The sequence below is a fragment of the Crinia signifera genome, chromosome 3 (assembly GCF_055691185.1).
Source record: "Crinia signifera chromosome 3, ASM5569118v1, whole genome shotgun sequence".
In the NCBI taxonomy this organism is placed as follows: Eukaryota; Metazoa; Chordata; class Amphibia; order Anura; family Myobatrachidae; genus Crinia; species Crinia signifera.
The window spans coordinates 313,281,450-313,295,571 of NC_139219.1; the positions used below are offsets into that span (position 1 = coordinate 313,281,450).

Consider the following 14,122-nt stretch of genomic DNA (forward strand, 5'->3'; position numbering starts at 1 on the left):
TGCTAACATAGCTGAATCAGTCCCATAGTTAGTTTGATGTTTTGCCGCAATCACTTTCTGCAGATGGATGTCCGCAATCCCCCATGTGATGTGAGCCTGATGTATTCATTTGGTATAGGAAAGGATCATTGTTCTTCCCATAAAGAATGGAAAGTTGCAGTATTTGTGTCTATATTAATTATTCATATAGCCGTCCGCTCAATAAATCCTTAACAGTACAGAAAGGCTTCCCTATAATTCAGCTGATTTTATGGTGAATCTGCAGTGATTTATTGCACCCGCTGTACATAACTCCTACCACCTGTTAAAATGCTAATTTTTTAATGTCTCCGTATATTTCTCCTTTACCTCTTAGTGTCCGATACCAGGAACGGGATCCCTGCTGCCCAGCCGGGCGATAAACCATTCCGCACGGTGGAATACAGCCCCAGCTTTTACAAATTTGGATCTACATTACCAGTGGTTAATTGTAGGTGTGTATAAAGGTTCGCCCGTTGCCTACACAGAGGGAAGGGAGCGGTTACGGGTCCGAATCATTATTTATATGTCATCACACAGTCATCAAAGAAAGCCTTGAGAGCACAGTAGGCACAATGAAGTGTTGGTGCAGGCATTTTGGATAATAACTTCCACGAGTTGTGTATTCCACCCTAACAAGGTACCAGGTGAGGCAGCCATCTTAGGCGCACTGTGTAAGATTACCGTGGGTGTTATAACGGATTCGGTATGAAATCCCGACGGTCAAAATCCCGACAGGGTCAAAATCCCGAATGGGTCAAAATACCGACAAGGACAAAATCCCAACGAGGTCAAAATCCTGACATTTCAAATCCAGACAAGGACAAAATCCCGACATTTAAAATCCCGACAAGGTCAAAATGCCGACATATAGAATGTACAGGTGAAAAAGTCAACATGACTTTCGGTCGACAGGTCGCGAGGTCGACATAGGTTTTTTCACTTTTTTTTAGCTAAAGGTTTTGTGCATGGGAGTGGGGTAGTGCTACAGATTCACCTATCTGACAATGTGACAATGATTAATGGTGCTGAGCATCAGGAGCCAAGGCACACTGACTGCACAAGTGTTCAGTGTATTACTGGGAGTTGACGTAACTTTGCACAAGAGGTCAGAGGCTGAGAGGCTTGTGCTGAGCTCTGCTTGGAGGAGCTCATCACATGCTTCTCAGGCCCATGGAGGAAAGCAGCAGTGGCCTCGTCATGGGAGGGTTTTTAATTAGAGATGGCAGCGCTGAGCCTGTCAGTGCTCCTACAGAGTAAGGTACAGAGGGACAAACACAGGCTTTCATGTGGTGTTTTATATATATATATATATATATATATATATATAAATATTTATGTTTATATTAATCTCCTACCCTGCAGTCACCCATTGTCCAAGTTTATACTGCTTTACTCTGTGTTTTGACAGTGTAATATTCTCCTGTGCAGTTTGCGGCCAGTAATGACAAGTGGGAGGGGGCCCCCGTCTAAAGTGACCCCGGACCCCCCGAAGCCTTAATCTGGCCCTGCGTTAAATGTTATTGGGTGTGGTATAGTTGACACATGAATAAGTTGACATAAATCTTCCGAAAATGTCTGGAGCAGCCATTTTTTCAGTGATTTTTGCCGCTGCACAGCCAACGCTATATTGACTAAGAGGTGCATAAAATGATATGGTGTCCGGCGTGGGGCCCCCTGGACCCAAGGGCCCCTGTGCAGAGCTCCCCTTATTGCCATTATAGAGTCACCAGTGATTTGGCTATTACACAATGTAAATTGGAAGCTACTCCCCTGTAAGGCAGCTGTATTACTGCTGCAGAGAACATTGCGGCCAGCTACAGATTAGGAGAGCTGCTGAGTTATGGGAGAACTGCTCGCACAGCACAAGCGCTATATGCTTAAACATTGGGCAAGTGTCCCGATGAGCAGGTATTTCCCTGTAAAAGTGTTTCTGCAATATAATGATGCACTGTCCAATACATAGTACTTGTTAGTAAATCACATTTACAGCTAACTATTTACTAGCACTTCATTTTCAAAATCTGTTTTTTTAAGCTACAAAGGCCCTTATTCTGGTTCACTGGCAAAAGAAAATCCTTCTCAAATGGACAAAACCATGTGCACTGCAGGTGGAGCAGATGTAACATGTGCAGAGAGAATTAGATTTGGGTGAGTTATTTTGTTTCTGTGCAGGGTAAAAACTGACTGCTTTATTTTTAATTACAGGGAAAGGGGAGGAGGGAAGAAATCTGCACAGGCTGATGCTAGAGCATCCGATTTGGCCCCAATTGAGACAGTCCAAAATATAGTTCTCGGAGGGGGTGCAGCCAAAGACACTGAAATAGTTACAAGAAAAGGATAGAGAAGAGTGTCTTCTTTGTTGGCGCACAGAGGTAATTTAGAAGAAAAAAATTTACATTAAACAAAAATTTTTTTCTTCTAAATTACCTCTGTGCGCCAACAAAGAAGACACTCTTCTCTATCCTGCTTTATTTTTACACTGCAAATTAGATCTCACTTTGAAGTAAAACCCAGGGGCAAACGCAGGATTTTCAGAAGGGGGTTTCCAGAGGGGCGGAGCAAAGCACGGAGATGGACACTTAGGTGACCCAGTATATGCTTTGATGTCCCGCCGGTGGTAGGGGGTATTATATCAACCGCTCAGCATGTAGGGCCTGGATCAGTAATTTCCACTAATTATCCTTTACTGCACAGATGGTGGGAGATGGGGTGGGAGAAGGGGGCATTGGGCTGAATGAAGGGGCCCTGAAACATAACTTCTGGGGTGGTAGAGGATGTTTAATATGCAGAGGAGGGGTGTATAGTGGAGTGGGCTTATTAATCATAATTTTCTGGTGGGAGGACAGCTTGCTTGACTGCAGATATCTCCAGTTCTCGGAAATAGATTTCTTAGATTTTAATGTAATTAAAAACTAGATAACCCCACCTACCAAATGGTATTGGGGACTAGGGGATCAGAGTTCAGGAGGCAAAGCAATCCGCCAATGAGTATATAAAACTACATACCAGGTGTGTGGAGCTGGAGCAGTAACCAGCTGCTGGAAGGCTGATATCTCTGGTTCTGGGAACAGTAGAGACAAGCTTCTAGTGTACTTCAAAGGGGCAGAGTCCCAGCTTTTGGAATATACCCTCGGATAAACTCTAAGTCAGACAGAACCTGAAATATCTGACTGGGAAGAGCAATTAAAAGGCTTGGATGGGGACCACTGCTTTGAAGTCAGATATCTCCGGTTCCCAAGGTCCGATTTAAAAAATTATTGTACTTATGGAAAGAGGGGACCCTCAGCTTTCAGCCTAGATCCCTTAGACTCCTGGGGGGTTTCTGGGTACTCGGAAACCCCCCCTGCGTGCGCTACTGAAACCCCACCCAAATCTCACTCTCTCTGCACATGTTACCTCTGCCCCACCTGCAGTGCACCTGGTTTTGACCATTTGAGAAGGAATTTTCCTTTGCGAGTGAACCAGAATAAGGGCCAAAATATAAATGAAAATGTCAGACAAAAAAATTGTTTTTAACACAGTTGATAACTTTTATGACTTGTCATTTACAGGGGACCCTATAAGACTAAAGCAGACACGTTTATTCCTCTTCAGAAACTGCCCACGGCACCCTGGTACGTACAAGTACAGTTTTATTTCTATGGTGTGCCAGATTTGGACGTGATCGCTTCTCTGCTAAATCGCAGAGCCCTGCAATTCAGGGTTACGCTGTCCTGACAGAGGGCGGGATGTACCAAGCAGCGGCGGTATAACACGCCGCCCATCGCACCGATGCTCATCGCATATGTACCAACATAGCTGCCCTTTGCGATCCCTGCCGCCGCCTGGACTTTCTCATTTGTAACAGAGAAGTCTAAAAGTGTATGCGCAAAAAAGCTGATGGCTGCGGGACATACTGAGAGAGATCCGTGTCGGATCCCTCACACAGCAGCGCTGCGAAGAAAAGCCTATAGGCTTCAATGGGGTTATGCCAGCTAGAGCTGGCATAACTCCTGCAGCAAAGCCCCACCAGCGGGGGCTCCTACTGAATTTGAAAATGCGGTAAAAACCCAGATAACAGGGTTTTTACCTAATTTTTTTTTAGTACATCCAGCCCAGAGTGAAATCCTACCCCATGCAAACCTGCGAATTGCTTAGCACGGCTTACGAAAATTAGCTGGATAAGTGACTAGCAGTAAATCCATCACCAAGCCCATCACCATCAATAGATTTCCCCAGTGTGTGCAGTCTGTGAGTAGCCCAGGACTTACTCGGTGGCTGCAATAGAAACAAGCTGATCAGGGCCAGAGCTGACGTCACACAACTTCCCTTCAAATGCCTGGGCACACTGCGTTTTCCCAGGATACGGTCATTTGGTCTACAGCTTGATGGTCGACAAGCATTGGGTCAACACCATTAGGTCGACACAAGCATTAGGTCGACAGTGTCTAGGTCGACAGTCAAAAGGTGGACATGGAGTTTTTCACTGTTCTTTTTGCTGACATATGCCGACAGGCGGTATTTCATGCTCTACCGTCCACTAGGGCATGGTGGGAGAATAAAATAGTGTCCATGTTGACTGTGTCGGGTCAAAAAACAGTGAAAAACCCCATGTCGACCTTTTGACCGTCGACCTAATGCTTGTGTCGACCTAATGCTTGTGTCAACCTAATGACCTGTCGACCTAGAACCATGTCAACCTAGAACCATGTCAACCTAGACCCATGTCAACCTACACCCATGTCGACCTAGACCCATGTCGACCTAATGGTGTGGACCTAATTCTTGTCGACCAACATGCTGTAGACCAAATGATCCCAACCCATTTTTCCTGACCCTCCCAGATAACGACTGGTTACCAGCCACAAATGCCGGCTTCCTGTCTATCCACTTGCGTATGACCAGCAATTAAAACACTTTCAGGATGCTCGTCCATGTGTACTATGGGCCATACAAATGTGCAGTCTATCGGTTTTTGCCGGGCCTGGGAATTCGCAGCTGTGTGATTAGGTGTGAATAACCATTGGTCAATGAAAGTTTTAAAAGTCACAAACTGTAAACTCTGAATTTATTGGATAAGCGGAACCAGTAATGGGCTCACACCAGAGCAATAGGCAGTCCCTATGGTCCCCGTCCCTAACACATCAGCCATGTAGGCGGAGCTATGGACATAATGGTAACTGGGGGTACTGCATGGCATCATGGGAACTGGAAGCACTACAGTATACTCAACACATTTACTGCTCCGGGAACCTGCCTTTCCAGGGGGCCGGGAGTGACATGTAATTTATAGGGGCATCCCAGCCAATTGGGGAACTTAGGCAAGTATGATTCATCAGTATATCATTTTGACAATTGAATTGCTCCCAGACCCCAGAAGTTTGTTTTCCTGGAGCCCCCACAATTCTTAATCTAGTCCTGCATATAACCATTTATACTAATTAATATATATTTACCACTAGAGGCCACTCGAAGAAACAAATTACTCTTTTGTGTGCTAAAAGATGTCATAATAGAAAGTGAAAGCAATTTTTGCAGGGACACAGATCTGTTTCACACTTGCTGGATATGGGGAGAGTGACCTGTGAAGACAGAGAATAAAGGGAAGGGGTGGAGGGCGGAGTGGAGAATTTGTGGGCTAAAAACTGTCACAGCTCAAAGTGAAAGTATATTGCAGAAGCTGTCATTTTGACCGGCTTTTACCTAGTGAGAAAATAGTTGAACAGTTTAGTAGTTGTTACCATCAGTAATATTTTTTTTCCAGCTTGCTCTTTCTGTGCTGGCTAAAAAGGTTGGACATCATTTAATTCCTGGTCAATTAGCGGTGCTTATTATATTGTCATGATTCTGTTTTATAGATTTCTGTCAATAGCCCTTTACCATACCTTTGTATGATCCACATATTTATACTGTACTGTGAGATCTGTTATATTCTGGGAACATGGATAGGTGTTTTGCTGCAAGGAGTTCCAAAGGCTATGTATAGTGACGGGAACCTTGGTTTATACCTTGCAGTGGTCACATGATCACATTACCGATTGCTCAGCTGGTTCTGCATATTCTCATTGGTTGTTGGAAGAATACAAGGCAAAGAAGGAGTAGTCTCCTTGCAGTTTATACTTACGTCTGTAGTAAAAGTATGGTAAAGTCCCTGATGAAAGTGGTGGTTAGCCTGAAATGTTGGAATAATCTTTACTGTGCTTTTTAATATGGTGTATGGTTACTTTTGAGATTGAACCGCAATGAGGCATGTGTCCTGTATATGAGCCTGATTCTGGTTGGTTTGCAAAAGAAATCTCGGTGCTTGTTTCCTAGCACGGCGCCCATCTCATATGATTGTATGCCTTAAATATGGCATACAATCCATACATTCATATGAGATCCTGTACAATTTGATGCCGTTTTTTCAATGTATAGGAATCCTATAAGATTTTTTATTGTAAAAGTACCCTTATGGGTACTTAAAATGTGAAATGAGCCCTCAATACCCCCCGATATCAAAGTCAACCCGAAGCGTGGCGAGCTTAGCGAGCCCGCGAGGGTCGGCGGTACGCGTCCTCCGACCTTTTGGTAACCCCACTATCCCCGTTGGCGTGGAGTCGATTCTACACAGTGTGGAGAGCGCAGCGAGCCACCGAGCGCCGAAGAATGGCGAGCGGCCGCGGAATATTTGTGAAGTTATCCGCTGCGCTCACCACACTATATAAAATCGTGGGTTTATAAAAAGGTCGCCGCCCCTCGCAGGCTCGCTACGCTCGCCATGCTTCGGGTTGACTTTGATATCGGGGGGTATTGGGGGCTCATGTCACATTTTAAGTACCCATAAGGGTACTTTTACAATTAAAAATCTTATAGGATTCCTATACAATAAAAAAATCACATCGCATCGCATCCGATATATCACATTGCATCCAATATATTGGATGCGATGAGATGCGATATTGTACTTGCGATATTGTACATACAATCAAAAAATAACACATTTATACAGGATCTCATGATTGTATGGATTGTATGCCATATTTAAGGCATATAGTCGCATGCAATCAGATCAGACCCATAAGATGCCATAAGATAAAAATTGTTGGCGCCGTGCTAGGAAACAAGTACCGAAATCTCCTTCTTTAATGGACAAAGCCATGTGCACTGCAGGTGGGGCAGAGGTAACAAGTGCAGAGAGAGATTTAGGTGAGTTATTTTGTTTCTGTGCAGAGTAAATACTGGCTGCTTTATTTTTACATTGCAATTTAGATTTAAATTTGAACACACCCCACCCAAATCTAACGCTCTCTGCACATGTTACATCTGCCCCACCTGCAGTGGACATGGTTTTGTCCATTAAAGAAGGAGTTTGCTGTTGCAAAACAACCAGAAAACCAGAATCTCCCCCCTACAGTATGTGTGTTCCTGGATGTGTATGTGTGTGTGTGTGTGTGTGACAGTGCCCCTGTAACGGTGTGGTGTAAGATGGTACCTGAATCTGGACTTGCCGGCTTCGGATCTTCACGGCCTCTTCTTGGAAGAACCTGTGACAGGGAATGGCACAACTCAAGGAGGACCCACAGAAGTGACACTACTACAATTAGCAGCAACAAAGATTTATTTAAAAAAAAGATACTCGTACCGGTTGCTGCAGTGCATTTACAAATATATAACCATCAAGAAAAGGTGTAACATTTAAACGTTCAATTTAAGGCATTAAAGAGATAACGATTGCAAATAGAATGACACCATGGTGATAAAAGTACAAAAGAGAAGAGACATTAAAGAGAATAATATTACATCACTAAGACACTATACTGCATATATAACACTATCACAAAATATCCGACCGACAGGTGGCGCTATGCACCCTGTGTGTACTGAACTGTAGTCCCTGGTGCAAAACAGTCACTGCACTTGGAGAAAGGTCCCGCGACGGAAATCTTCACAAGAGAGAATAGTCCCTAGCTTAGTGTGCACACTAACTTGTGTAGAACATAAAAGGTTAACAATCCTCTCAAGAGGGACAAGCAAGCCACCTGTTTTAGGGTGACTTCTTGTAAGGTATTGGAACTATCCGTGCTGCAGTAATAAACAGGGTACAGGATGTCAGTCACTAAAGTGGACCTCCAATGATGTGTGCTGTCAGGAGGGGATAGGACTTCAGGGGGTACCCCTGCTGGGGTGCGGGCTTGCTGTTGGGGTATAGGGCTCCCCGGTACCTTAGTTCTGGTGCCAGCTCCGGCTGGTAATGACTCTTGGCCTCTGCTGCTCTGTGGGGCTGTCCTCTGAGTGACTCCCAGATGGGTTGCAGTGTCCCTCTCTGCCTAGTTCTGTGCTGTAGGTCTCTGCAGTCATCCCTTCACATGGTGCTCACCCCTTCTTCTGGTCAGCAGTGCTGGCTGTCATTCACTGCTGGGTCCTTGCTCCCAGTGCCTGGTCTCAGATGTGTGCTTCTCTCTGCACAGCATCTCTGTCTGCATCCTTCCTGGCTCAGGATACAAGCTCTTCTCCCCTCTGCACACTTTCTCTCTCACACTGCTGCTGGGATCACCTCTGACCTAACAGCTTCCTGTCTCATGTGCAGGGGAGCTGGGACACTAGGACACTAGCTGAGTCTGTTAACCCCTCACAGACCTGCAGCTTCAACAAGCAAAGGAGGTTTTCCTCTGAGCAGCATTGGCTGCAATTAAAATCTCTTTGGGGGCACAAGAGTACACCAGGGGTGGACTGCCACACACCTCCCTGCTGGAAATTTGCCTGTCCGCAGGCAACTTAACCAGAGCCAATAAGTTCCGGACAAAGTCCTGTCAATAAACATTTTGCAGCAACAAAACAATGCAAACAGTTATACATTACATAACCACAAGTATTACACACCTTCCTATAACCTGACTATCCAATGTGGGCTCCCTGGGTCAACCATCCCTCCGCCACAGGACTCCATCCCTCTGCGGTCCAGCTTCTCCACTGCTGTCAACGGATGGCGCCCACTCTCACGACTTGCACTCAGCTTTAGGCACGTCTCGCCTCTCCATCTTGCCTCTTCGACCTCTGTATCGCCTGCTGGATTCTGAGGGCGAATTCCTCTCCTGAGATGGTCGTATATTCATCACTTGTTACCGGCTTCCCACCGATGAAACAGATCTTGGCCTTGTCTTCTCTCTCTGGTGCTTCTACTTTGGCCTTGGATTCAGGCAGTGGCACAACTGGTTCTGCTGCTGACGGCTCCACTGTCTGTGTCACAGCCATGTGAACCACAATCTCTGGGCTTCTCTGCTGGTCTACCATTCCGACATTTCTCGGCCTTAGATTCGCCACCCGGTAATCGGCATCGTCCATCCTGGGCACATACTCCCGCGTCGGCTCTGGAAGTTGAGGCCTGGTCGCTTCTTGCCGATTCTGATGGACTGTCTCACTCCACACGACCGGTTTCTCGCTTGACCTCGTGATGTCAGGTTCTGGTGGGCGGGGCATCTGTCCTGGTCTAGGAGGATTGGTGTTCACCCTTTTATTTTCCTGCTTGACCTCTCTCTGTTCAGCTCTACTTCCGTTGTATTGGTTGTAAGGTGGAGGCTCTTTACGGTGTGGGTAGTGCCAATGCTGTTCTGGGGCGTGTCTGTTGCGCAGCACCGGTGTTCCATTCGGCCCAGTCACTTTGGCGGCCTTGATGCCCCTCCTCCCATTCACCAGTTCAAATTCGACTACCTCACCGTCGCTCAGGCTCCGGAAGCAGTTTTGAGGATCGGCATGCTGGATGGCGGTGTAATGGACGTACACGCTACGCCCGGTATCTGCACGCTTAATGAAGCCATACCCGCGTGGTACATCAAACCACAGGACACGACCTGCAATTCTTCTTGGGCTGGCTCGCGGCCTATTGGTCATCTGAGTTACACCGGATGCTCTTGACGCATTCTGGAACACTGCCGGTGGACTACTTCTCCCGTGCCTTCTCACAGTGTGTAGTCGTTCTGACCTCCATTGGGGATTCTGTTGCCATCTATGCCTTCTGCCACCTTCACGTTGCTGTCTTTCCTTTTCATCCTCCGCCCATTCCTGACGCATCTCACAGATCATCCTGGTCATTTCGGTCATCGCTCCGATGATGGCCCCAATCGAGTTCTGATTGGCTTGGGCTGGTGGAGTGGCGGTTCTTCGCATCTCCTGCGGTTCTGTGTACTGCGATCGCCACATCTTGCCGTTCCCAGGGGTCTTGTGCAATCCTGTTCGTAGACGCCAAGTGTGACAGTGCCCCTGTAACGGTGTGGTGTAAGATGGTACCTGAATCTGGACTTGCCGGCTTCGGATCTTCACGGCCTCTTCTTGGAAGAACCTGTGACAGGGAATGGCACAACCCAAGGAGGACCCACAGAAGTGACACTACTACAATTAGCAGCAACAAAGATTTATTTAAAAAAAAGATACTCGTACCGGTTGCTGCAGTGCATTTACAAATATATAACCATCAAGAAAAGGTGTAACATTTAAACGTTCAATTTAAGGCATTAAAGAGATAACGATTGCAAATAGAATGACATCATGGTGATAAAAGTACAAAAGAGAAGAGACATTAAAGAGAATAATATTACATCACTAAGACACTATACTGCATATATAACACTATCACAAAATATCCGACCGACAGGTGGCGCTATGCACCCTGTGTGTACTGAACTGTAGTCCCTGGTGCAAAACAGTCACTGCACTTGGAGAAAGGTCCCGCGACGGAAATCTTCACAAGAGAGAATAGTCCCTAGCTTAGTGTGCACACTAACTTGTGTAGAACATAAAAGGTTAACAATCCTCTCAAGAGGGACAAGCAAGCCACCTGTTTTAGGGTGACTTCTTGTAAGGTATTGGAACTATCCGTGCTGCAGTAATAAACAGGGTACAGGATGTCAGTCACTAAAGTGGACCTCCAATGATGTGTGCTGTCAGGAGGGGATAGGACTTCAGGGGGTACCCCTGCTGGGGTGCGGGCTTGCTGTTGGGGTATAGGGCTCCCCGGTACCTTAGTTCTGGTGCCAGCTCCGGCTGGTAATGACTCTTGGCCTCTGCTGCTCTGTGGGGCTGTCCTCTGAGTGACTCCCAGATGGGTTGCAGTGTCCCTCTCTGCCTAGTTCTGTGCTGTAGGTCTCTGCAGTCATCCCTTCACATGGTGCTCACCCCTTCTTCTGGTCAGCAGTGCTGGCTGTCATTCACTGCTGGGTCCTTGCTCCCAGTGCCTGGTCTCAGATGTGTGCTTCTCTCTGCACAGCATCTCTGTCTGCATCCTTCCTGGCTCAGGATACAAGCTCTTCTCCCCTCTGCACACTTTCTCTCTCACACTGCTGCTGGGATCACCTCTGACCTAACAGCTTCCTGTCTCATGTGCAGGGGAGCTGGGACACTAGGACACTAGCTGAGTCTGTTAACCCCTCACAGACCTGCAGCTTCAACAAGCAAAGGAGGTTTTCCTCTGAGCAGCATTGGCTGCAATTAAAATCTCTTTGGGGGCACAAGAGTACACCAGGGGTGGACTGCCACACACCTCCCTGCTGGAAATTTGCCTGTCCGCAGGCAACTTAACCAGAGCCAATAAGTTCCGGACAAAGTCCTGTCAATAAACATTTTGCAGCAACAAAACAATGCAAACAGTTATACATTACATAACCACAAGTATTACACACCTTCCTATAACCTGACTATCCAATGTGGGCTCCCTGGGTCAACCATCCCTCCGCCACAGGACTCCATCCCTCTGCGGTCCAGCTTCTCCACTGCTGTCAACGGATGGCGCCCACTCTCACGACTTGCACTCAGCTTTAGGCACGTCTCGCCTCTCCATCTTGCCTCTTCGACCTCTGTATCGCCTGCTGGATTCTGAGGGCGAATTCCTCTCCTGAGATGGTCGTATATTCATCACTTGTTACCGGCTTCCCACCGATGAAACAGATCTTGGCCTTGTCTTCTCTCTCTGGTGCTTCTACTTTGGCCTTGGATTCAGGCAGTGGCACAACTGGTTCTGCTGCTGACGGCTCCACTGTCTGTGTCACAGCCATGTGAACCACAATCTCTGGGCTTCTCTGCTGGTCTACCATTCCGACATTTCTCGGCCTTAGATTCGCCACCCGGTAATCGGCATCGTCCATCCTGGGCACATACTCCCGCGTCGGCTCTGGAAGTTGAGGCCTGGTCGCTTCTTGCCGATTCTGATGGACTGTCTCACTCCACACGACCGGTTTCTCGCTTGACCTCGTGATGTCAGGTTCTGGTGGGCGGGGCATCTGTCCTGGTCTAGGAGGATTGGTGTTCACCCTTTTATTTTCCTGCTTGACCTCTCTCTGTTCAGCTCTACTTCCGTTGTATTGGTTGTAAGGTGGAGGCTCTTTACGGTGTGGGTAGTGCCAATGCTGTTCTGGGGCGTGTCTGTTGCGCAGCACCGGTGTTCCATTCGGCCCAGTCACTTTGGCGGCCTTGATGCCCCTCCTCCCATTCACCAGTTCAAATTCGACTACCTCACCGTCGCTCAGGCTCCGGAAGCAGTTTTGAGGATCGGCATGCTGGATGGCGGTGTAATGGACGTACACGCTACGCCCGGTATCTGCACGCTTAATGAAGCCATACCCGCGTGGTACATCAAACCACAGGACACGACCTGCAATTCTTCTTGGGCTGGCTCGCGGCCTATTGGTCATCTGAGTTACACCGGATGCTCTTGACGCATTCTGGAACACTGCCGGTGGACTACTTCTCCCGTGCCTTCTCACAGTGTGTAGTCGTTCTGACCTCCATTGGGGATTCTGTTGCCATCTATGCCTTCTGCCACCTTCACGTTGCTGTCTTTCCTTTTCATCCTCCGCCCATTCCTGACGCATCTCACGGATCATCCTGGTCATTTCGGTCATCGCTCCGATGATGGCCCCAATCGAGTTCTGATTGGCTTGGGCTGGTGGAGTGGCGGTTCTTCGCATCTCCTGCGGTTCTGTGTACTGCGATCGCCACATCTTGCCGTTCCCAGGGGTCTTGTGCAATCCTGTTCGTAGACGCCAAGTGTGACAGTGCCCCTGTAACGGTGTGGTGTAAGATGGTACCTGAATCTGGACTTGCCGGCTTCGGATCTTCACGGCCTCTTCTTGGAAGAACCTGTGACAGGGAATGGCACAACCCAAGGAGGACCCACAGAAGTGACACTACTACAATTAGCAGCAACACAGATTTATTTAAAAAAAAGATACTCGTACCGGTTGCTGCAGTGCATTTACAAATATATAACCATCAAGAAAAGGTGTAACATTTAAACGTTCAATTTAAGGCATTAAAGAGATAACGATTGCAAATAGAATGACATCATGGTGATAAAAGTACAAAAGAGAAGAGACATTAAAGAGAATAATATTACATCACTAAGACACTATACTGCATATATAACACGATCACAAAATATCCGACCGACAGGTGGCGCTATGCACCCTGTGTGTACTGAACTGTAGTCCCTGGTGCAAAACAGTCACTGCACTTGGAGAAAGGTCCCGCGACGGAAATCCTCACAAGAGAGAATAGTCCCTAGCTTAGTGTGCACACTAACTTGTGTAGAACATAAAAGGTTAACAATCCTCTCAAGAGGGACAAGCAAGCCACCTGTTTTAGGGTGACTTCTTGTAAGGTATTGGAACTATCCGTGCTGCAGTAATAAACAGGGTACAGGATGTCAGTCACTAAAGTGGACCTCCAATGATGTGTGCTGTCAGGAGGGGATAAGACTTCAGGGGGTACCCCTGCTGGGGTGCGGGCTTGCTGTTGGGGTATAGGGCTCCCCGGTACCTTAGTTCTGGTGCCAGCTCCGGCTGGTAATGACTCTTGGCCTCTGCTGCTCTGTGGGGCTGTCCTCTGAGTGACTCCCAGATGGGTTGCAGTGTCCCTCTCTGCCTAGTTCTGTGCTGTAGGTCTCTGCAGTCATCCCTTCACATGGTGCTCACCCCTTCTTCTGGTCAGCAGTGCTGGCTGTCATTCACTGCTGGGTCCTTGCTCCCAGTGCCTGGTCTCAGATGTGTGCTTCTCTCTGCACAGCATCTCTGTCTGCATCCTTCCTGGCTCAGGATACAAGCTCTTCTCCCCTCTGCACACTTTCTCTCTCACACTGCTGCTGGGATCACCT

General features: G+C 47.4%; 1 protein-coding gene across 1 annotated transcript in view; it reads left to right on the forward strand.

The window, feature by feature from the left end:
- SPATS1 (spermatogenesis associated serine rich 1) overlaps positions 1-14,122 on the forward strand; it is a 35,489-nt gene that overhangs the window by 20,790 nt on the left and 577 nt on the right. The window contains exons 5-6 of the mRNA XM_083175039.1: positions 356-473; positions 3,573-3,635. Coding sequence (XP_083031165.1) covers positions 356-473; positions 3,573-3,635 — 181 coding nt within the window. The remainder of the gene's footprint in view (positions 1-355; positions 474-3,572; positions 3,636-14,122) is intronic.